The sequence below is a fragment of the Suncus etruscus genome, chromosome 7 (assembly GCF_024139225.1).
Source record: "Suncus etruscus isolate mSunEtr1 chromosome 7, mSunEtr1.pri.cur, whole genome shotgun sequence".
NCBI lineage: Eukaryota > Metazoa > Chordata > Mammalia > Eulipotyphla > Soricidae > Suncus > Suncus etruscus.
Window position 1 is genome coordinate 128,561,361 of NC_064854.1, and position 26,125 is coordinate 128,587,485.

Below are 26,125 nucleotides of genomic sequence, written 5' to 3' on the forward strand. Positions count from 1 at the left end.
ATGCTGACACTTTCTGAAATCATCTTGTCCCAGGATTCTGCCAAGTTGAGTGAACCAGGTCACAGAATCAGGACCACAGTATGGGATCAATGACGAGATGTGCCTGAGAAGTATCTTGGGTGTTTCCAAATTTCTCAGAGCAGCCTATGTAAGGATGTAAAGGAAAATAATGGAGGAGACCAGGAAAGCAGGGCCATTCAACTCAGCCTCCTTGGGACACTAATCTGTTTTCACTCAGGAGAAAGTCCAAACTTTTCCTTTCATGATAATTCTATCCATATAACACATTTGAAACTTTCACTTCTTCTATCTCGATGAAGGTCTATTCTATGGGTGGATGCTCTATTCAGATGATGAGGTCAGGAATGGCTAAAAACTCTGACATGATTTGTATTGGCTACAGCATGTGAGGTCCATGCTATTCTGGTTCATATACTTGCTGTGTTCTGTTTAATCAGAAATATTAGCTGATTTCTAATCTGGGCCAGAAACCAGCAGATCTTCTCTCCTGCCCTACATTAGAATTACTTGCCTCTTGCCTCAGTCTCCCCACTGTTCCATGACACAAGTGAGCAAAGGAAGGCTCAGAAAAAAAAAGGACAAATAGGTTATCAAGGAATACCTGGTGGGAGCTATGGAGCCGGGGTCAAATTCCAGTTGGTCTGACCACAATGGGGTACCCCTCCAAACTGTGAACTGCTAAGCCCCAGCAGAATGAGCTCAGTTCCATCCTAGGAGGTTGTTATTTTTTCAGAGCTCAGCTCCAAAGTAGTTTGACCTCTACATGGCCTTCTTACCCAGCTTTTGACCTTGGCAGGAGTTGGAAAGTCCAAGTCATGTGGGGGCTCTCTGCTCTTGGATGCAAGAGAAATTCGCATCATTGTAAAAAGTTCCTCGAGTCTATCAGCGTACCCCCAGCAAATGTCAAGGTCCCTCACAGAAAAGGCAGTTCCTCCCTCCCTTCACATGCCTAACAATGGCTCAGATGAGAGAACATCACAAATATTTCCAAATAAGTAAGTGTATCAGCTAGGTTCTTGCTTTTTGGAATGTTGTGATTCCTCAGAGAAAAAAATGCTGTCTTGATTCCAGAGTTTCTTCGGTTGCCAAGATTGTATTTACTTGTTTCACCCCAAACAGTTCCTTTCTTCCCTGGACTAGCAAGTCCTAAATTGTCCTTCCCTCACTAGTGAGAAAGCTAAATGTCACAGGTTGAGAGGGTACGTGTCATATTTAGATGGTCATGTGAAACACATAGCTGGGGTATTTCTCCAGAGAAGGGCAACAAAGAAAGACAGCATCACCTGGTATGGATTTGCTCAGTGAGGCAGCCTCATGAGGATACCCTGAATTCTGCTGGCTGAGCCACCAAAAATGGGAGAATTGATGGGGCTGGAGCAATAGCACAGTGGTAGGGTGTTTGCCTTGCATGCAACTGACCTAGGATGGACCATGGTTCAATCCCCTGGCATCCCATATGGTCCCCCAAGCCAGGAGCTATTTCTGAGCACATAGCCAGGAGTAACTCCTGAGTGTCACCAGGTGTGACCCAAAAATCAATAATAATAATAATAATAATAATAATAATAATAATAATATGAGGCCGGAACAGTGATGCAAACAGTAGGGTGTGCATGCTAGCCTAGGATGGACCGTGGTTTAATCCCCCAGGATCCCATTTGGTCCCCCAAGTCAGGAGAGATTTCTGAATGCATAGCCAGAAGTAAATCCTTAGCATCATCAGGTGTGGCTCAAACAAAAAATAAGAATCAAATAATGATAATAGTAATAATAATAATTAAAAACATGGGAGAATGGGGCTTTGATGGTGGGAATATTGCACTGGTGAAGGGGGGTATTCTTTTTATGACTGAAGCCCAACTAACTACAAATATGTTCTAGTAATTCTGGTGCTTAAATAAGATACTATTTAAAAAATAAATCTTTATTGAGGCAGGGAGGAAGGGGAAAGAGAAGGATGGTTTCTCCTTCAATTTGGTGTAATGTTTTTAAATATCTTCTGTATCTTTGGGTCACTTGAAGAAATGCATTTTTTATTTCCTTTAAGTGAAGGCAAATTCTGTTAGGGCATTTTTCCAGGTCTCTCAGCTGAAAGATACAAGATACCCAGCTGAAGATGGAAGTTCTGGAAGGTTCTCTGTTGGCCAACGATAGTGTTTTTGAGCCCAAAGTCAACAGCTGCTAAAGGCTGAGCCATTGCCAGCTAACTAAAAAAAAAAAAAAAGTTGGGGGAGGTTAGGGGTGGAAATAGGCTTTATTTTTCACTCCCAAATATTGGTGATTGATCAGTAAAAAAATGTGTTTTTAACATGATGTTTGTGCTATTTCCCAGTAAGCAAGCAATAAGATGACCTAACCTCTTCATTCTTCATTTTCTCAGTTGTCTCGGAAAGAAAATGGGAACATGAACTAAATTTGGCAATCAGGAGAATCGTTGTGGAAATGAAATCTGAGAAGGCAAATTCAACTCCTTTGCCAGTGGATATACAAATATATACAAGCCACTGGTAGCATCAAAGCTTGTTTCTGTCACAACATACTATTTAATATTGCAAAGGGTCATAGGCAAAAAGGTTTGTAGGGAAAGGATTTGCGAGTAGACAAATGCATCCTTAAATATTTAAACATCCCCTGGATGGTTAAAAAATGCAGTATATTTACATTATTATTATGCACTGAGGTACTAAAACTGGATTTTTAAATATTGTTCCTCTGAGTCAGGCGACTTTCATAATTGGTGAGTATCTGCAGCTTTTATGGATTTTTCTACTTCTCTCTCCTTGATTATCTGGAGGCTGCTGTGAGTGCCTGGAGCGTGTAAGTCATGATTCCTGTTACATCAGCTACAGAAAAAAAAAAAAGGAAGGCAGGAACAGTGTTTAGCAATATAAAATGAATCTCCCCATTTCAAGGTTGGTCACCCCCTTTCTTTGGGGGAGCTAAAGTGCTGCCTCTCAGACAAATGTGACTGGATTGAAGCAGCCAATTGAAAAGGAATCAGCCCTCCAGTATTGCCAAGATGAGTTACCTCCACAGGCTTGGGAGTACAGGCGATGGCTGAAAAACTCCCATTGACTCAAAAGATACTACTACAAATCTCTTAATGAAACCCTAATACTGCAAACAAGGTTCCCAATAGAGAAATAAGCAAAAGAGGGTGGAGAACTTTATCCCAAATAGAGTAAGCCTGAAATCTCCTTGAAAGAAAAATCCTTTCCTCACAGAAGGAGAGTGATGGGTTAAGCAGTCCTGTCTTTTCCCATCCAGGAGGACCCTGCTTGGCAGGGTTTAGCGAATCATGCCTTCCTGTGCTTACACATAAAGCATTTACATGGCACCCAGATTAAAGAGCTTTGGCAATAACCCACTCATCTGCTAAGCCCGTTTTCCCATGAAACTGTCACCCTTTTGCTGCTTCTCCTGGGCTCGCAATGGTTGGGTGAGCAAAGAACTGCTAGGACAGGAAGGAGAATGGAAATAACCTCCCGGGACAGCTCAGACATTTGTTCTCATGGCCCTCTTTCCTTGTAGCCTCAAAGAGAGCCATCATGGGGTCATTTCAGAATGTCTGCTCTTAAAAACAAGCAAACAAATAAAAGGCCACCTTTATTTCCTGACTGTGAGAAATATTCCTCCTGGCTTGAGTTTTAGAACTGTGGACGTGGGGGTCAGTAGTCTGGGAGGGATCATGGAAACGGTGACATTGAAGCAATCTCTATTTCATGTTTTAACTGCTGAGTTTCAAACCCGGCCTTTTGGCAACCTAGTTCCAATCAGAAAAAATGTTTTTATAACTATGTGTATTGATAGATGTTAACTAAACTTCTGGTTCACAGCATGTGAAAGTCCAGTTCTGCTGTGCTTGTGAAACCAGCACAATTACGTATGTCAGCTAATAGCTCAGTTTCGATAAGTGAACTAATGAATTAATCGATTTGTAAAAAGAATCAAGTGGCCCATGAGAGTCATTTTAAAATGCATCCCACGGTATCTTTGGCTCTGATTTTGGGACCACTGGCCTGGGGATAGAAACAGTCAAAATCTTGGAACCTTGCTCCTATCCAAAAACATCAGCCCAACAAGAGGTTGCTTCACTGAGTTTTAAATTTGAAGATTGCATCCGTACGTGAAGCCAAAACTGAAGGCTTCTTCCAAGAAGTGGGCCATGAAATTAGATTTGCGATGCAAAGGGCTCTATCGTCTCTGATTAGGAAAAACTTCAGAATACTAATATGGGTAACCCTTTAATAGTCTCAGACATGTGATTTCTCCTATTGGGTCATTGTCATGAGAAACTAAATATATTTATTTTCTCTCTTCGTTGCTTTGAAACTATAGGTGATAAGTTATGATACTTGAGAGTTAGTTTTTCTTCTATATGGGATGCATGAAAATGTAATTACACACATATATAATGTACATTCAAACATGTACTCGGTAAGTTGGGGAGAGAAACTAAAATGGGAAACCCTTTAATCGTCTCAGACATGTAAATTCTATTGGGCCACTGTCATGAGAAACTAAACATATTTATTCTCTCTCTTCATTGTTTTGAAGCTCTAAATGATAAGTTATGAGGGTTAATTTTTCTTCTATATAGGAAGCATGAAATGTATTTATACACACACACACATATATAATATATTCAAATATGTACTCGGGAAGTTGGGGAGAGAAACTAAAATGGTAGACCATTTAATAGTCTCTGACATGTAACTTCTCCTATTGGGTCATTGTCATGAGAAACTGAATATATTTATTATTCCTCTTCATTGTTTTGCAACTCTAGGTGGTAAGTTATGATACATAAGGGCTAATTTTTCTTCTACATAGGAAACATGAAAATGTATTTACGCACATATACACACAGATATATATAATGTACATTCAAACATGTACTCGGGAAGTTGGGGAGAGAAATTTCTAGTTAAACATGATCCTGAGAAATTCTTCCATATGTGGAAAAGTCCTCAATTCATTTGACATAGAGCGATAAATACATATATACACACAGGACAGTGTGTATACATTTATCCTACATTCATTTAACCTCAAAACATAAAATAAATTCTTTTTTTTTCTTCCCTAAGCAAAAGCTAGGAATAACAACTCTAAATACAGAATCCATCTTCTGGGGGCAATGAAGCAAGTTAAACCCCTCATCTGTTTGTCAGAATTCAAAGGGTGGCACTTTGGCTAATCTGTTGGGGAAAGTGCAAGCAAGCAGGGCATCAATCACAAGACCCCCATCTCCCCAGCATTTCACAGAGGGGCTGAAAGCGAGTGCAGTGTACATAGGACTTGAGTTGTCTGTCGGAGAAGTAAATGTGTCAGGGCTAGACTGCTTTAACCGGCTTGGTTTGCTTCTGCTACCACCCCAATGAGAATTTGATTATGGGGAGGGCTGGAAATTCTCCATATTTTTGGAATTCTCTTTAAGCCATTGAATAATTCTAAGAGGAACAGGTCCCCAATACTCTGGCACAGTTGGGGCCAGAGAGATAGTGTAGTGGTAGGGTATTTGCCTTGCATGCAGCCGACCCAAGATAGACCTGGGTTCAACTACCAGCATCCCATATGGCCCCCAGAGCCTGCCAGGAGTGATTTCTGAGTGCAGAGCCAGGAGTAACCCCTGGACGCTGGAAGGTATGGCTCAAAATACAAAATAAAATAAAATAAAATAAAAAACCACCAAAATACACACATACACACAAACCCTTTGACATAGCATAGACAGAGATATGATGGCTAGAGGTAAACAAACAAACAAACTAAAAAAGGTTGTTTTTACTTACTGAACTAACTTTAATTTATGACCCTTGTAAGAAAAGAGGTAACAGTGGATGTATATTATACCTAGACATCTCAAAACAAAAATAGTGGTAGTGTCTTTGTAACAAGGCATACCTGCAATTAGAAAAAGTGATATAATGTGATAATTTATTATATTTGAAAATAGATTCTGTATATATATACATATATATATATATATATATATATATATATATATATATATAAAACCTCTGATTTGGATGCAAAGTTAAAACTAGCTCTTGAGTCTTTAGCAACCAAGTCATTTGATGAATTATGGCAAAACGTCTCTATCCCATATAAAATTCTAAGGGAAATTTCATCAGAAAATGCAAGTAAATAATCAAAGTTTCAAATGTCCAGTGAATGGTATAAACTCAGGTCTCAGCTAAAAGCTAACACGATCAGGGTTCACTCTAACCAGAAAGAACAGAGTTGGGACAAAAAGAGATATTTTTATCTGCAGACAAATGCTTAAAACTATTAAGTGCAATGTGTAATAACACCAGGACAAACATTTATCAAGGACTAGACTAAGCAGAGAACACATAAAATAGAGCATCCAGCTTCTGCCACTGTCAGGCCTCTTTCTGAAAGTCCCCCCATCCCTGGCTTTTTTTCTGGTGACCTGGTTTGTTCCAGGCCCTTGTGTGTGCAGAAGCTCAGGGGTGAATGAACAAGGGAACGTGGTTATAACAATCCATTACCTGGGCACCTCTGCAACCCAGAGACATTTCCCTCTGTTGCTGGGCCCTACTCACTACTTGTGCATCTTTTAGCAGCTATAGAAGTCTTAAGATGCCCTTTTTTATTAGCATAGAAATAGCAGAAATAAAAAAAATATAAGGGAATAAGTAAAATATGAGGAAATTAAAGAACTATAAGCACAAAACAGAAGAATTGAAATGAATACAGGGCATACTTGCGCACAGGAAAATACTTTAAATTGAACTTTGGAAAATAAACCAAAATGGGATGAAATTAATAGCAATGCAGTAGGAAAGACAAAAACACTTTATATGCTAAAAATTTGATATGTCTCTCCAAATATAATAACATGCATTAAATTATTTTTAACACCTACAAAGAGCCTCATATTAGGCCCATTGATATTTAGGATTATGAGTTTGGAAACTTCACCACCTTTTAAAGCTCCAGTTTCTTTATCTCTATGTTTGGATACTTCCATTTACTCTTCCTGTTTCTTAAAGTCTGGTAGAAACAATTCATTCAATAACATAGATTCAGACAGGGGTGAATGTGCTTTTCAATATGTAACAAATAACATGAAGGTAATAAATTCAGTCAATATTTTGCATGATAATTTAGTAAGTATTATGCCTCTCTGATATTGGATTCTGTAGCTCTCCTCTGGAAGTGATATTTCAATAAATAATATGTGAATAACAAAAAAATTAAAAATAAAATCTTAAATACAGAAAATAGGAGGTGGATAAAGTCACTAAATGGGGATCATTGTATAGTGATGTAAATTACACATTTTTTGCTTATTTTGAGGACACCCTGGTAATACTCAGAGGTTACTCCTGGCTCTGTGCTCAGGAATAAATCAAGAATAACCATACACAGTTCCAGAGATGTAACAAGGTTTGGCTGCATGCAGGGCAAGTGCTTTATCCCCTAAGCCACTGCAGGCCCTGGATATTTGACTTTTGATGGTGAGCACATTATAATTTAAAGTTATGAAGATGTATGATGGAAACTTTGGTAACTGCAATTCAATTTATAATTAATATATAAAAATCACATGACTAATGTGTGGTGCATAAATTCTTTAATTTTATAAACTGATGTAAACCTTTTTTTTTGTTTTGTTTTTTTGAGCCACACCCATTTGATGCTCAGGGGTTACTCCTGGCTAAGCGCTCAGAAATTGCCCCTGGCTTGGGGGGATCGGACCACAGTCCTTCCTTGGCTAGCACTTGCAAGGCAGACACTTTACCTCTAGCACCACCTCACCAGCCCCTAACCTTAGTAACATTTTATTAAGAATTAAAATCTAAATGTATCTGAAAATCTTCAAGGTGGTCAAAATTCTTGAGTTCTCCAGTTCAAAAATGAAAGTGACTATTTCCATTTAATAAACTAAAAGGAGGAAGGAGAGACAGCATACGGTCTTGTAAAATGGCTATGTATACTGTATTCTGAAAGATTCTCTACACATTTGCCATTGAGGCTTCTACAAACAAAAGTTAGAGTGGCACATACTTCAATGAATAAAAAGACATTGGTGCCAAAAAATATTCAGACCCTTAAAAGCCAATCCACGTCCTAGGCCTAGAAGCTTGAGTCTTTAGTGTTCAAGTCCTTACAGAAAAGGCTATCCCAAATTAAAAAGAAACTAAAAATATTAATAAGGTATCTGCATGGTGAAAGATGGGTTGTTTTCATTTCTTTTCTCCTAAACCAGTGATAAAGAAGTGAATAGTGATTTTGTCCTGCAAAAGATTAAATAGAAAAGAGAAAGTTATTTTTTTTGGGGGGTGGGTCACATCCGGCAGTGCTCAGGGGTTACTTCTGGCTCTGCACTCAGAAATTGCTCTGAGCATGCATGGGTGACCATATGGGATGCCAGGATTTGAACCCTGGTTCATCCTGGGTCAGCCACATGTAAGGCAAATGTCCTATGGTTGTGCTATCTCTTCGACACCAAAGGAAAAAGCTTTGGTATGAAGGTCAAAGTGAGAATATCTCTGTGCTAGTTATTAGCACTGCAATAAAATGGGATTCCCAAGTAGTGCAGTTTCAAATGACGTCTTTCTGTTCTCTGCTGCAAAAAACTAGGCAGGGTCCCCTAATACCATTGAATAGGCTTCCTACCAAGGACCCTGGGTCTATTGCCTCAGTAGCACAGCAAATCAATATCTCACAATAGACCTGTAAAGTAGATAATCCTAAGAGGAAAGTAAAATGATGTCATCAAGGGCTGAAGCAATAGTACATTGGGTAGGGTGCTTGACTTGCATGTGGCCTACCTGGCTTTGATTTCTGGCATCCCATTTGGTTTACCAAACACCACCAGGAGTGATCCCTGAGTGAAGGCCAGTAATAACCTCTAAGAATTTCTGGCTGTGGCCCCAAAACAAATAAAAACAATCGCAATCATTGTAAAGGCAAAGAAGACACCTTTGAAGAACAGGTGGTTCTGGGGCCGGAGAGATAGCATGGAGGTAAGGCGTTTGCCTTTCATGCAGGAGGTCATCGGTTCAAATCCCGGTGCCCCATGTAGTCCCCCGTGCCTGCCAGGAGCAATTTCTGAGCATGGAGCCAGGAATACCCCTGAGCAATGCCGGGTGTGATCCAAAAACGACAAGAACAGGTGGTTCTGACAATGTTAGGCTCGAAGGATATTTAGATTACATACTATTTTGCTTATCTTTTCCAAAAGCATTTTTGGTAACTTCATTAAATGTATAATGAATAATGTGCTATTAGCAGTTATATTTATTCGTTGGCTTATATTATATGGTTTCTCTATGGTCAACCAGAAAATTATGTCAAGAGAAATAACAGTTTTCTGCTCTTGGGCACACTTCTCTTGGGTTTGAGTGACTGCTTAAGGGATCTGACTGAATGTCATACTTGGATGCACTTAATGGCTTTGGTCACCCTGAAGTCATGGGCTACTAATCATTAAAAGTTTCCTTCTTGAGTCAAGGCAGAGACAGTTGGACTGCCACCCTCTACTGACCTTTCTTATGCACTCTTTAAATGCATAAGGTTCTATGTACTTATGGTTATTTTTCTTGGGTCTTCATCTTTAAAATAGCTCCCTTTATTGACTTTTTTGGTAGGATTGTTCATGTTTAGGTTATATTGCCTTAAAAAGATACCCCCAAATGTCCAAAAGAAGCACACCAAATTTTTTTTATGCAAGTTAAAGGAATAATTGCCTCAAAACTACCTTTTGATGAGAAATACTGCTGGAAACTGAATAAGCTATGTTTTAAAGTAGGTAGTCCCTTTACTCACCTTACACTCTGAAAATAGTATATCTCAGAGCACAGATGTTACTAGAAAGGGGGGGGGGGAAATAAAAAGATTCCATGATCAAATAAGTCTGGGAAATGCTGGATTAAATAAAATTGGAGAGCTTTCCTTCTTATATGACTTTATAGAGCCTTTGATCTGCTAATTGCACCAAGACTCTCCACTATCAAGTTATAATATGCAGCATTTTCCTAAAATTCTTTGCGCACCAAATCTTTGTTTAAAACTTTCCTCATGAGACTAATGTTCCAAAACTTACTTTGGGAAATCCTAGTCTAGACTTGTAACCCTTGGATTCAGTTTCTCCCAAGGAGAAAGCAAAATCATAGGAGAGAGAAGGAAAGAGAAGAAATGGAAAAAGAATTTAATTCTGTAAGTATCTGGAAGTACTTAAATTGAATTTCCTAAGGAAAAATGAGTTTCTCTGGAAAAGTGGAAAAGTTATTTTCTTTTAAAAAATGTCTTTATTTTCATGTGTCCTGATCTCTCCATAAGACTCAAGAGGTAATGTCAACACTTTGTACTTATGCTTCTAGAAAGCATAGTTGGTCAATCTATAGGGTCATAGGAAAGTTAAGATTTGATGTTTCATGGGAAGGGAATCAGGAATCTCTGGACGAGAAGTCCTTCTACAGAGACAGTTCAATTTACATATATAAATTATGGACAGCGAGTTTAAATCTCATCAAAATCAGTTCATTATTAAAACACTAAGGTGAAACACTATGTAAGATATACTTTATTCCAAGAAGTAGGTCTATTTCATATGTCTTAGTATATATGCTTACATAATTTTGTGAAGTGGCTTAATTGACTGGAAAAGATTCTGGGTCTGCTGATAATTATTCATAAGGGGATTTACATTTAGACCTATGCAAGTATTTTATATGAATTATTGACAATTTTAATCTCAGCTACTATGCAGGGTAGGGCATTCTTGTTCTCGAAGATCATCATCACAGCCTGGACTACCTAGTCAGAAAGGGTACTAACCAGAGATTCTCTATCACTGTGGTCAAAAGGCCATGTCAAGGATCTTATACACAAATGGAATGTTAAAAGACATCAAACATCTTATAACATTGATGTCTATTTTAATCCTCTCATATAATTTTCTTAGTCACAAGTTTCACTTTCAATAGAAATTCCCAGTGCAGAGTAATTTCCTAAGTTATATGTCCCTAACTAAGGTGTGTCTTCTTTTGTTCTGTTTTATTCTAATGGGAGTGATCCCTAAAAGAACTTAAGATGGTAACAAATGACCTCAGTTTTTGTCCTAGGATGAGATAAAAAAAAATCTTTTTGAAGGTAGGGATAGGTTCTGTCTTTCTATTAAGCCCTTCCTCAAGCTGAGTATTGTAACTGGCATGGAGTATGTTCTTCATTAAAAAGCTAAGAATCAAACAATTAGCAGTCAGTTTTCTCTCCTCCTTGTCACTTTTATTTCTCATCTGTAGAAGAGGATGAGATTACTCGTCTCTCTGTCAATGGGATACTTAAAGGGGTCATTGAAATGATCTCAAATAATAGACTCACACCATCTTCTTAACAGTGGAGATGAGAAAAGTATATCTGAGGTCCTGATAATGTATTTTAGGCAGTTACTTCAGGAAATGCTAACTTTTTTGGGAAGGCCTCCTTCTCTGAGTAATGATTCCGCCCTATGAAATCCTCTGATACTGAAAGACAAACCTAAGAGGTTAGTGAAGTAGTTAGGCACTATAATTTGTGATTGGAGTACTTTGAAATATAGCAGGAAACTAGCATTTGTAAGAAATAATCTTCAGAATGCAGGCATATTGGATCTAGTGCTCTGTTGTATTAATAGAAACTCTATACTTTATATTAATACAACAGCCCCCCATTTCTAGCACGTGCTTTTGTTACATGTGTCTATGAAAATTTGTTAACCCTTCAAGCAACTTGTTTCTCCAATCTGGTTCCAAATTCTTCATTCTAACACCCCTTTGCTCTTATTTCAATCTCTCATTGGGAAAGCCTATAATGCCAGAACACTGATGAGATCTCATATTTCATAATAAAAGAGCATGTTTCCAAAGTACATAGATTCTGAGCAAAAAGGAGAAAAAGATTTCATGATCAGGATGTTGGGCCTACCATGAGAGTATGATGAGGTAGTAGGAGTAGGGAGGGATGTAAACTAAAAACATGAATTCAGATAAAATCAAAACTACAGATGCACAAGTAATGTTACAAAATTTACTTTTCCCACTATGTCTACTTTGAAATTGATAACTGTCTGTAAGAGATAATATTTTGCACTGGTGCCTTTATATACTTGGCTTCAGATATTGAAGTGGCCTTCTATCTCACCATCTGAACTGCTGAGTGGAGTTTCTTGGGCAAATGTTTCTCAGTACAAATGTAGAACCAAGCTAGGGACAATATTTAGGGGGACTCAGTGGGGAGATAACTCACTTCACAGCTTCAGGAAGCACTTACTAGTTTTGACTCTATAAGTTCATCCCTACTCTTTTGGGGGTTTCCCAGTAAAATGTTTTGAAGAATTAGAATCTTACTTTGTCACTGGAATGCTGGTAATATGAGTAAGAAGAAAATAATAATGTTAAAAAACTTCTTAAAACAGAATGAGAAAACAGCCCTTGTTTAGTAGTTAAACAAGTCTTCTATAGATAATTCAATTATATTCAATTAATATGATTATATATAATCAGATTATATACAAATGTATATATAACAAGGGAATTTATATTTATTCTGTTCTGTTGTTTACAACCTTATTCCTGTTGAAAGGAATTTATTTTATAAGTTACACTAACATCAGATATACATATACTACACAAAAAGCCTTAGTACAACAAAGAAAGGAATACAGCTATATTGATTATGTTATCTTGCTATTTTGGAAGTCATTGCATAATTCCTATGTAATTTAGGCATTTTAATACTAGATACCATATAGTTCTTACAGTCTGTGGGTGAACATAAAAAATGAAAACTGCAGGAAGCTTTTGTTTTTGCCAATACATCTTTTCACTTGACTTAGTCAAGGGAGAAGATAGGCTCCAAATCAAATAAGTATGCCTCTTGACTTCACTGGCTAAAATGCAAGCAAAACTGATTTTTCCTTCATGTTGTTTTACCCCACTCTTAATTTGCATCACTAAGGAATTTTCTAGGAAAGTGCTCAGCAAACTGAAGACTTTCCTTGATGCCAATCTCATAGAAACAAAGTGCTTTCTCTTAAAGTTCTGAAAGAAACATTCCAAAGAAACCCACCATCAGATTCTGAGCCAGGAACAGCCTATCTATGAAAGAAGAAAAGAAGGGAAGAAAGAAAATGCATAACATAAACAAGAACAGACAAAACCTTAAAGAGGAAGGAGAAAGGAAAACATTTAGATTCCTTGAGTGATGGAAATAAATACCAAAGCTATTAGTTTCAGTTCAAAGAATGTATCACTTTATGCTGTTTATTATTTCTTGAGAATTATTTATTTTATCTTAAAATATCCAAAGGGTAAAAGGGGTCCTGGAGGTAAGCAGCAATGAAACTGACCTGGTCAGGAGAGGGCCGAAGATTGGAATGTTGCGACCTCCCAGGAGATCGGTGGTGGTGGTGGTGGTGGTGGTGGTGGTAGTGATGGTGGTCTTCATCATAGTTATCCGCCATTAGCTTCATTCTGTTCTGTGTCTACAGAGAACCAAAACCAAGGGAGATCCCATCAGGGGCTAGATAACTGGACAAATAGACTCAGGACATAATCATAGCAACTATCATTTTTTTTAACTTAGAGGTTTTCATTTGGGTCATATTGAAACTGAATGAAGAAAGAATCATGCCATTGGCTTTGTTAAGAAAGGATTTGTCATATCCTTAAAGTGATTGCATTCTTGGATCTACATTTGTTGATGTAAGTGTTCTTCCCCTAGGGTGATTTAAAAGGGGAGACTGTTGGGATATATTCCAGATGCTTTATTATTTTTTATATTGTCAGGCAATTAGAAAGATCCTGAGTTAGTTTACAATCACAATTGTCCAGAATCATATCAATGTTCTAGAGCAAGAAAGAAAGAGAAGGAGGTCCTGAATAGTCATGGGAACTCAGAGCCAGAGACAAACAATGGTGTAACAATACAAGACAAAAAATATCACACACACACACACACAACACACACACACACACACACACACACACACACGACCAGAAACTGCCAAATGCAGGAATACTTGTAAAGATGGTTTGCTGGAAAGGACAATCAGGATAATTTAATTGATATTGTTATTTGGGAATTTGAGGAACAGAAGTAAAATTAAATGAAGAAGTGTTGAACACTTTTTATGCCCTCCTGTGTTTATTACTAAGACAACTAGGTCTCAGTTTTAACAGAATCTATCCCACTCACTCTACCCAATCCAGAGAACCTTAGTGTTTTATTATGAAGGGTAAAAACACAGTGGTAAAGAACTGACCTCTTGACATCCCAGGATTTAGAAATATGCTTAAAGGCCAAGGATAAAAGCAAATAAACACATTCAGCATAGAACTTCATGAAACATGGAGTCAAAGATATATTTAGAGGTAAGATGGTCTGGAATCAAGTCCTTCATCATCTCTGCTTTTTATATGTTTTAAGAGTTTATTATTTCGAAGTTCTAATTTTCTCAGTTGTCAAATAGGAGTAATACCTCCCATCTTCGATGTTCCTTGAGACACACGTGATATAGAGCAATTTAAGTGTAACTTCATTACTGTCACGTAAAGATATTGTAATCAAAGTCAAACCCTGAGCTGGAGGGATAGTACAAATGACAAGAATATGTACCTTATGTGTGAGGTTCAGAGATTAATCCCAGTACTATATGACCCAATGCAACTATGGAGCGTAAACCATCAATCCCGATAGTCCCTAACAACCTCAGTTTTGCTTGCTCTGACCTTGCACTAAAAAAAAAGTTAAATAATGCAATTATTATTATGTCTGCTGCTGTTTTCTGTAAGCAATTTGTCCTTAATAATACGATTTTCAGTGTCTGGAACACCTGCTCAAGGTCCTGCTCTCACCTTTAACTTCTGGATCTGGGTGAGTCACATTAACACCATATGAGTTTCTGTGATATTTCAGCTTTCCAGAGTTCCCAAATCATAGAGTTATCTGTCAGTAGACTTGAACCTCTTTCTGTCATTGGCCTCTCCTCAGAATCTAGCACAAGACCTAGAGCAGAGTGCTTCAAATTTATCTGGTTGCTGCCCCTATGCCCCATCAAAAGAAAAGTCGCTCAGGACTTTCTAACACCTAAAAAAATATATATCTTTTATATGAATACACAGAAAAGTGCCCCAACCCATGGTATTGAAAGCCACTACCACCCTTCTGGATCATTCTAGTGTGCCCTGTCAAAGGTGGGGTCAAGTGGAATGAGATGATACGGTCCACATTGGGAAACACTATCCTACAGAATACAATACAGGATCCTTGCTTATTGATGCAAAAGTGACAGATAAAGGAAAAGGGGACCCGTTGTTGAGGGCTATTGAGATCTTCTCAGGTGAGCTACAGGGCAGTTTTCCCGTCAGAGAAGGTCACTTAGAGTTGACAAGGTCTCCAGGGTTGCTGTAAACATCCTGTGAACAACTGAGGATGACCCAGAGACCTCAACACTTGGGGACAGTGTTCAAGGCAGAGTCTGTCAGAGCCTCCAGCCAGTTGATATTTTATTATGTCGCATAAATAATATTCTGATGGAGAAAAGAAAATTCTATGCCTTATGAAATATATTCTCATAGTGTTTTTAATATACAGTCTACACATTGTCTTCCAACTTTCCTTGGAGAAGTCACAGGTCTCCTTTGAAGTTACAAAAAATCAAGGAATCGATTTCAGCTCCTAGAGTCTCTATAGTCTCACAGAATCTGGAGACTTCCTGAGTTCTTCGGTTGTCAATCTCTAGGCTTTTCTTTTTGCCATGCATCACCCAAAAAGGCAAACAGCTAAACAGGTAGAAAAAGCTTTCCCATAAAATCTTTAGTTCTGTTAAGTTTTTGAAACACCTCATGCCTCGCTTCTACCTGCCAGAGGATGTCTCCTGATTTACTCACTCTAGTTTTATAAATGTGTACAATCTTTGAGAGGCCCCAGAGTGGATATAAAAATGCATACATATGGATGAAAACAATAAAAATAGAGGCAAAGATCCGCCTAAAAATTAAATAAAAAAATCTCAGTCAACCTTTGGCAGCTGATAGCATTTCCATCCTTCATTTGTCCACTAAAAATGTCAGAAGACCCAATGGACAAGTTATGTCTTGTGAGAAAGAGCAGGACCAAGGAGCCTTTGCTGACCAGGTACTGAGCTCCCCCTTAGTCAGCCCTTGTACAAGAGATTCAGAAATTCGGGGTTCACACCTAAAATTCCAGTATTGTCAGGAGCCTGTACTTTTGAACTCATAAACTCATAAATTTGGAATTGTTTCTTCTAATAGAATTCTGAGAGCCTGGAGGGAGCTATAAGCTCTACTATGGTCCAGAAGGAAGAGACTCACCCAAAAATGAAAGATGGGACCTAAATGAACCAAATAATTCAGCTATTGTAAACATCATAATGTCCTTATCCTTTGGGGAAGCTCCTGTAATTTTATGAGATTAGTTTCTTACCAACAACAAGCCTAAAGTTCCCTACCTTTGAACTGTATCCCATAAAAGAATGTATAAGCTAAACAAGATGCTATATGCAGTCCTAAATGTGTCTGCTGAAATGAGGTGTTGGAGAGTAGGCATGTCATGGGATAAAGACTGTAAATGAATGATGTCATCTTTCCAATTTGGTGCCGAAATATAAATAAACCACGTTGTTCATGTGAATACCAGATCTGGGGGAAATGTACACAGTGCAATTGTGAGCGGAAGAGGCTTCTTTTGATTAGTCTGGGCTGGAAGAGGAGAGTGTGAAATGGAGATGAAAAATGAGAGTTTGGCCTGATACACTAGACCATTTTTATTTATCTTGCTTGTAACATATCCCCTAAACTGTGACCGATTTTTTACAGGCTGGTTGCTAATATTCCCTTCTAGAAGAAAAAAAAAAATTACCAACTAACCATGCTCACTTAGTTGTCAAATAGAAAATGGATCCTTCTTTTTAAATTGGGATTACCTGACCTCACCTCTTCTTAAGTACATTGGCTTCCTAATATACTAAAAGCGATCTGAAAAGATAGAAGCTACAAATAAGATTTCCTAAACATAGATGAAAGAAAAACTGCAGGTAATTGAAACAAGACTTGGAACAAAGAAACTATTTGTTCCAATAACTCTAGACACGTTATCCAGGTGATGCTTTGAGTAATGGTCATATCTCTGCAGCCACCAGATACACGAGTTGCCCACCACAGAGTCTGAACCAATAAATTCTTTGGCCTATCATAACTGAAATCTCAGGAAAACCAATATGGAGTTGGTAAGGGAGAGATTTCTATAGCCCTGAGCTTGTGAACTTAGAATCATTTAGCAATCCACTGAAGCCCATTTTCATTTCCTTTCCATTGTCTACAAACTGCTGACCTGACACTTTTGCCTTTGGCCGTGTTATATTCATTTTACTCTGTTATGTCATAACTGCTGAGACAAATCTAATCAGCAGATTTCATTTTCGATTTCCTCCTCCTTCCAAGCGCCATCTTATTTCTCTAGGGCAATAGTCTTCTAAAGGCTCTCCTCTTGCACTCTAGCCTCCCTTTGAACACAATCCACAGCCTAAGTAAAATCAGGCTCTGGTTGCTCCCTACTTTCAAGTTCCCAGGGGTTCCTGGTTACTATAAAAAAATAACGAGCCCCAATTTCTCACAGTTATGAGGCTTTTGAGAGATATTGTTCCTCACCCATCAGGCTCAGATCATTATCATCCCTCATGTTTGAAGGAATTGCCATGACCTTCATTTTCTACACCTTTGCCTGAGTTAATCCCATTAGTTCATTTGGCCTTTACTTCAAAATGATCACCTCCAGATATGCCCTCTAAGTTCATTTATTAACCTCCGAAGACTACACCTTTCTCTTTTTTAATATCTTTATTTAAGCACCACATTACAAACATGTTTGTAGTTGCATTTCAGTTATAAAAAAGAACACCCCTCCTCATCAGTGCAGCCTTCCCACCACCAATGCTCCCATCCCCCTCCTCTCTCCTACCTAAAACTATAGTTTTCTACTGCTTCCTTCAGAGTCCTGAATGCCCAAATCACTCATGATATACATATATATATTTTATTTTTGTTTCCGTTTTTGTTTTTGGATCAGACCCGGCAGCACTCAGGGGTTACTCCTGGCTCTACACTCAGAAATCACTCCTGGCAGGCCCGGGAACCATATAGGATGCCGGGATTTGAACCACTGTCCTTCTGCATGCAAGGCAAATGCCCTACCTCCATGGCATCTCTCCGACCCCAATTCTTAACTCAATAAATGAAATAACATGTTTTCTGGGCTTTCGCAATATTAATTTAAAAATTTCTTTAGGGGAATTATCCTGACACTTCTCCCATAGTCTGTAGCATAAGTAAGCAATCATGTCAAATAAAGGTAGGCACATAGAAATGAATGAGTAGAGGGTAAAAAAAGTGAACAATTAGCCTCCATGATGACCCAGTTGTATTTATCTCCTCATGTGAGAATCTAATGCTTCCTGTCATACAATTGGTTTTGATTATTGTTGCTCTTGAGAGGGCTAGAACAGGATATATACAGAGTTTTGCAGCTGTTAGAAAAGTCTAGTATGTCTTCTTCACCAAACTACTTATTCCTTAAAACATATCAGTGAATTACTCTATGTCACCAGTTACATGACTTATTTAGAATAAAAGGCATTGGGGTGCTATAGAGTTCATTCCTCACTGTCATCTAGTTTTTGGAAGAACAGGGGGCATTAGAATACTTTTGTTAGCACCAAAGGCCAACCATGAAAAGTTGAAACTCCATTAACTAAAATCTCTGATGAACACCATCTATGAAAAGGTGCCCTCTACTTCATTTCTCTTAATATTTCTGAAGAGTTTATACAAAGAAATTTTGAAACAAAATCAATTTTCAATTGATTAGCAAGAGACTCAATATCTTAATAACAGTATGTACCCATAAAAGTGTAATATTAAAACTGCCTTTAAAAATATTTTAGCAAGGTGGCAATAATGAACTATGCTTTTGATCAGTCATCTGGATCAAATTAGCAATAAAGATTTCATGAATAGGGCTTAAATAAAAAATATAATAAGATTTGTTGCTATGGGATATGGAAATAACACTATACCACAGCAGTTACAATTTCTTCTATCAAGTTTTCTTTTATTTCTTCTTTCCTGCCAGGGAAATAGATATAGTCCAGAACTCTTCTACTGGCCTTGTTTCTGCCAAATCAGAACAAGGTCAACTGTTCTTGTCTTCAAGTAGAAGATGGAAAAAACAGACAACAAACGGACAGTAAAGAAAGGAGGGATTTCCTAAACATCCACCAGACCTACATGACAATGAATTCAGTGTGGTCTGAGTTCTCATGCACAAGTCACTCTTGGAAGATAAATTGATCCAGGAGCAATGTATGTATGTATGTATGTATTTATCTATCTATCTATCTATCTATCTATCTATCTATCTATCTATCTATTATCTATCTATCTATCATTCTGTCTGTCTGTCTGTCTACCTATCTATCTATATATCATCAATTTATCTATGAGGAAGCTGAAAATGTAATTCAAATGGAGTACATGCTTTGCATGTGAGAATCCTGGGATTCTATTTCCAGTACCACATGCCCCCTGTCATCCCACAATGCCATTAGAGAATGAAGCAACACTAAGAACCTTTAAGGGAGTTAAGAAGGGATCAATAATGGGAAGTTTGCTGCACACAGTGGGAAGAAATTTATTCAATGCTCACTACACCCCTGAAACCAGGACAGGAACCAAGTGTAATAATGTGCAAGGTTAAATGTTCGGCTAGTACACGCTAACTGAATCCTTGGTTTGCATTTTAGATAACTAGTTTTATGTCTCCTTTCTTAGGTGAAAACAAGTCCACAGTTGCTTAGTGAATGGTATACTAGGTTTAAATCCAGATTTCTAATTACAAAAGCCTGTAGAATAATATCAAGGTACTGGGCCAGATGTAAAGGTACAGAAAAGACAGAGGAATTAAGAAAACTTACAATAACGAATATGAGGAGAAATAGAAGGAATAGAGTTAGGTGCAGGAGCCACAGTACAGTGACTAGGGCATTTGTTTTGCATCTACTCACATGCATTCAAATCCTGACATCCCATATAATTCTCTCAGCTACACCAGGAGTATTTCATGCATTCAGAGCCAGTACTAATCTTTTAGCACCAACAGATGTGACCCCAAAAGAAAAAATATCGAAGGGGGAACCAGAGAGTGGTAGGGTGTTTGCTTTGCACACAGCACCTGGGTTTGATCCTTGGCATCCCTGAGCCTGCCAGGAGTATTTCCTGAGCACCGAGCCAATAATAACCCATGAGCACCACTGGGCATGACCCTAAAACCAAAATAAAATTGAAGAACTATATTATGTAATTTGGTTGATATAAGAAAACTTGGCTCTAGTAGAGGGCAAAAGCCCCCCAAATGCTCTATCAATCAGACATCTCTTGAACTAAGATTTAAAAGCTGAAATGAATATGGAATATGTTAGCCTTACCTCTAAACCACACTGAAAGGAAAACAGATCAATAAGGCAACCCAAAAAGAGAATAGGTATGTATGCAGATGTGTCACTTTCTTTACTTATTTACTAAATGTGTCTAGACATTCAGAGAATTGCATTTTGAGTTGCTCTTCATTATCTCATTTTCCAGAACTTATAGAATGAGGACATCTTTAAAGGAAATTAAGATAGAGCTAACCCCATATACATGCACCTGTCAAAATGTGACATGCTGAGAAAAGAACCCTTTGAACCTCTCTGTGTTTATACAAGCTATAACATTAACAGCTACAGCATCAGTTGTGCCTTGGGAACAAAATTTACCTTCCCCAACTCATTCAGCTGATGAGTCCTTCTCACTCTCCATCCATACTTTGCCCAACAGAACAATAATAAAACTTTCTCTCCCAACTTTGTGGAAGAAGCCTCCACAATGCTTATTTAGATAGACAAAATAAATTGGTAAATCACCGTGGAGGTTTTGAGAATTTTTATGTACTCATTGAGTGTTATTATTATTTTTTTATTGTTTTATAAACAGTTAGTGCCCATCCTCTAACCTCTTCATTTTTGGATAAAACTTGTGGATTGAATGAATGGTTATGTATATGATCCTGTTTTACATCTTGAATTCCTGCACCATATTTTTGTTTGTTTGTTTGTTTTTTGAGAAAGAAGTGGCCAGAGGAAGCTCTGTTCAGGTGCATGTTTGAATAAGAAATGAGACATGTCAGATTTCATTAGCCTTAAAGGAAATTTCTCTCTAGAAGAACAAGGACTGATGGATATAAAATCAATTCAAACTTGTGGTATGTTCTATAATATGTTAGGGAGCCAGGGAGATAGCACAGAGGAAGGCTTTTGCCTTGCATGTGGCCAACCTGGGATGGACTTGGGTTTGATTCTGGCATCCAAGTCTGCCGGGAGTGATTTCTGAGCACAGAGCCAGGAGTAACCCCTAAACGCCACTGGGTGTGACCCAAAAACAAAACAAAAGAAAAAAAATCAGTAGGTTCCAGCCTTAACTGAACAGAGTGGAAAACTACCTGTGACTATACATACCTGCATTGACCTTTCCCTTCCTAGTCTGTCTCCATTTTCTTTTACCATGCTTCTTGGGATCACCTCCCAAATAAACTCCCTGCACCAAATCCTTTGTGTGTTGGTTTGTGTTTGTAGGGATCCCAGCTAACACTGTGTTGAATGATTAACAAGTCTATGTCTAACTTGTATAGAGGACTGACATTCCTGTGACTACTAGGCCTTTCCAGGCTCAACACTTGTGATTTCTCATCACCCAGGAGACAGATCTTTCACCTTCTGTAGGGAAGTAACACAGGCTTTAAATGAATTTCCCTTCTGCCAAATATTTACTCTGAGACTCAGACTGACACATGTTTCCCTGAGCCTCAATTCCTAGAACTATAAAATGGGCAAGGGAAGGATGAAAGTCTTTAATGGAAGGATGAAAGTCTTCAATGCGAACCCGATTTCACCTGGTATATTGTTTTTATCCTTAATTGAACTTCTCTTTGTGTGTTATTTTCTCTTTTGTTTTCTGAAAATTAGGAGAGAATTAATACAGTAAACTGTTTCCTTTTGCCACATCAGACTCTTGAGAACTTCTCAAAAGGTTAGAGATAAAGTATTCTAATGGAGGAAATTTTTATTTTTGTTTTACTGCCAGCCAATTCTGCCCATAGGATAGATATTTCTTATAGAGATAATTTTTCTGTGATCTGCTACTAATGTGTTGATTTGGAACCATAATAGTGGTATGAAAAAAACTAGCACTGAGGAATGGAGACATTTGCTAAAAATTAATATCTATTAATATTCAATGCTTGCCTAGATTTTCCAGTTACCAAGCACAGAACTCTGCTCCTATGATCTCATTTAATTACTAATTCAAATCCTGTGATTCTGGCTAGAGAAGGAACCATATCCAATTTTTTTTTAAATAGCTACAATAATATAGACAGAAATCCATAAGAACCAACAGCAATTATAAAACCTCTATATATATGCCCTGGTAGATATTTATATTTTCTCTACAAATAAAGAAACAGAAGCTTAAAGAAATTTTAAAAAATAATGATTATGCAAATTTGGGCTCATAGATTTGGGTCTATGAATTCAGACATACCTGACCACCAAACCCTACTATTCTGAATTATAAAGTCATAAGGGGTGGAGGAGGACAACCCTGGTGGTGGGACTGGCCTTGATTCATTGTCACTATGTACCTTAAATACTACTGTGAAAGATTTGTAATTCACTTTTGGTCACAATAAAAATTATTTATAAAAAAAGAATTTCATTTAGGTAGAAAAAAAGTAATAATGAATCGACTAAGACTGATCTGGAAAAGAGTTCTCATTTTCAGGCTATTGACTCCAATCAGAGTTGAGAAGATAAGTTGCTCACTTTTTGTATAAAGTTTAATGTGAAAATAATAAAACTTATACACATCATGGAATCATGCTTGAATGCCAAAATTCATGTTGCTATCTAACTTGAAAACAAATTCCAAAGCTATTATCCAAACTGATCCAAATGTGCAGTTCTTCAACCCATAAGATGAGTTTTATTGTATTAAGTATCTATTAATTCTTAAATACTTCCTGTATTTTAGTCCTTAGACTTAAATACTACTAAAACTGTAGGCAAGCAAAGAATTTCTAATCTCCCCAAAACTGGTGGGAAGGGGGGATGTTCTGGGGGAAGAGAAAGCTCTAGAAGTTTTCGTAACTTAGTTAAGCAAGGTCTATTTAATTAAGTGGCGAGCAGCTCATGCTATACTTAGCTTTTAAACACTTGTAAAGTCCTCTCCATTCATTTATCTTACTTGTCACTGACAAGCTCTTCAAGGGCTGTTACAGTATGCAGAGTATGAAGAGCCTGCGTAAACAACGCATATTTTATGTGGAGTCTAAACTGTTTTAACTCTGAGAGTCAATAGAAGATCTCGGAAAAAAAGGAGAAAACAAAAAAAAAAAAAAAAAAGAAACCGCCAGACTCTCCCTACTAAACTCAGGACACTTTCTGGCATGTCTATTATGAACTTCATTAGAAAGCAAACTTCAAAATAAAATTCCAATTTTGGAGGGGGGATGATGGTAGCCAAGAAGGAGAATAAGGGAGAAGGAAAAAAGGAAGGAAGAAGAAAGGAAAAAGGGAATGGAGGAAAGTACTGTGGTTGGGAATAAATTTAAAAAAGTCACCAAATGAATAAAAGAAAGAAAGGAGAGAAGAAAGAAAAAGGGAGACTTTGTTCAGACATTGGGTTCTTAGGTCTGAAGCCTGTGCTGAAAAGGTAAAGAAAATTATTCACATCAATTGTGCTTAATGTTGTTGACTTTTCCTTGATAGAACTGGCATCACCATGAACACTCCAACTGGTGGAGAAATTCTCAGGGTACAGTTTCATGGAATTGGTCAACTGACAGTGTGAACTGCCAGTCTAAAGATAAGAACACTAGAAGCTGAAAGATCCAGTCATTCCTCAGAAAGGAGAAGAGTCTTAGAACTAAGCATCGCCAGAAGAGAGACACAGCTGCATAATAGGACTAGACATGAGGATTCACAGAGAGTTCATGCATCTTTTAAATAGTTTTGGCTTTACTTTCACATGTATTTGAATAAATTGAAACAGGCACATCATACAGAGAATTCACAGAATGTTGAGCATTAGGAAACAGAAAACATCACAAAGCAGGTTTCCCAAATGACTGAAGCTTGAGACATCCCATCAGAAGGGAAGAAACACTGAGAATGACTGGACTGAAGATGTAGGCATGGTTGGGCAATAGATCTGACTGGGCAAAAAGCAGAAGAGAGAAAAACATTTTCCTGTAAGGCCCCTGACCTCAAATTGAGAGAAACCTGGGCCTTCCTTGGAAAAGATGCAATTTTTCTCCAATGAAGAGGACCTCCCTGATACAACCCCTTCAAAACAAAACAAATGACAACAAAAGGAGAGCAGGGAGGGTGTGGGCAATGAAAAACATGTGCTGGGGCTGCTGGCCTGTGCTGAACAGAAACAGAACACCAAGAGGCAACTGCTGTGAAAGAGAGAAGAGATTTGGCATGCTTGGGGTCCTGGCAGCAGGAGAGCAAGAGGAAGAAAAGACAGAGAAAGATATACAATAGATAGATAGATAGATAGATAGATAGATAGATAGATAGATAGATAGATAGATAGATAGATAGATAGATAGATAGATAGATAGATAGATGATAGGCAGACAGATAGGTAGATAAGTGGGTAGGTAGATAAATAGATAATTGATAGAGAGATAGCTAGGTTGGTATATTGAGATGATTAGATAGATAGATAGATAGATAGATAGATAGATAGATAGATAGATAGATAGATAGATAGATAGATAGATAGATAGATAGATAGGTAGGTAGGTAGATAGATAGATAGATGATAGATGGATGGATGGATGGGTGGGTGGGTGGATGGATGGATGGATAGATAGATGATAGAGAAAGAGAGAGATATAGTAGAGAGGAAGGTATAGAGAGAAAGAGATAAAGATATAACAATCCCTCTCCCAGCTATTCTTACACTTTTGTAAAACAGTCGAAGAAAATATAAGCATAGTTATTAGTTTTCCAATCCTTTTGAAAATGAATGGGAAGAGAGAAATGGTAACAGAGTGTCCCAAGTACCAAACTTACAAATCTACCAAATCTCCATCATTTATCTCCTCCTTTGGCTTGTCTGTGGGGCCATTCTCCCCAAGTTTGGATTTCAAACCTGTACCTGCTTTCCATGGAATACTCCGAACTTGCCCTTCCTAGGACCGGTTTAGTACTCCCTTGTAAGGGAGTTTTCATCACATATTCCATTCTGGATACAAAATCTTAGTGAATCCACCTAATTTCACAAACAAGACAGGCATATCTTTCACAGATTATTGTACACGATCTTCCAAGCTGATATTCCCCTATAAAACAAATGTGCAGTTTCATCTATAACCACCATCTCCTGTCCTGAAAATATGACCTGCCCCTTAAAAAAGAACCAAAGGGGGCCCGGAGAGATAGCACAGCGGCGTTTGCCTTGCAAGCAGCCGATCCAGGACCAAAGGTGGTTGGTTCGAATCCCGGTGTCCCATATGGTCCCCCATGCCTGCCAGGAGCTATTTCTGAGCAGACAGCCAGGAGTAACCCCTGAGCACTGCCGGGTGTGGCCCAAAAACCAAAAAAAAAAAAAAAAAAAAAAAAAAAAAAAGAACCAAAGGGAAGTTTGGGTATGTAGATCTATCAGCAATCAAATTTTCAGAAAGGATATAATGATATTTTAATTTCTTCTTGAAATGCCCATGTACTGAATTGTCCTGTTTCCTGTCCATCTTCCAGCATATCACATGGCTGCATTTGGAGAAGCCATATCAGTAATTTTTTAAGTTAGAATGCCAAAGTCCGAGGCTAAAGTGATAGCACTGCAGGGGCATTTGATTTGCATACGCCCACCCAGGGGAGACTCAGAATCTATCCCCCGCATCCCATATGGTCCCCTGAGCCTGCCAGGAGTGATTTCTGAGCACAGAGCCAGAAGTAACCCCTGAG

General features: G+C 38.0%; 1 protein-coding gene across 3 annotated transcripts in view; it reads right to left on the minus strand.

The window, feature by feature from the left end:
• The window catches only part of ERC2 (ELKS/RAB6-interacting/CAST family member 2), a 1,176,444-nt gene that overhangs the window by 218,113 nt on the left and 932,206 nt on the right, over positions 1 to 26,125 (minus strand). For all 3 annotated transcript variants that reach the window (XR_007497514.1, XR_007497513.1, XM_049776157.1), the window contains one exon: positions 13,385 to 13,519. Coding sequence is in view for 1 of the 3 variants with exons in the window: in XM_049776157.1 (XP_049632114.1) it covers positions 13,385 to 13,519 (135 nt within the window). In the remaining 2 variants the exon portion in view is untranslated. The remainder of the gene's footprint in view (positions 1 to 13,384; positions 13,520 to 26,125) is intronic.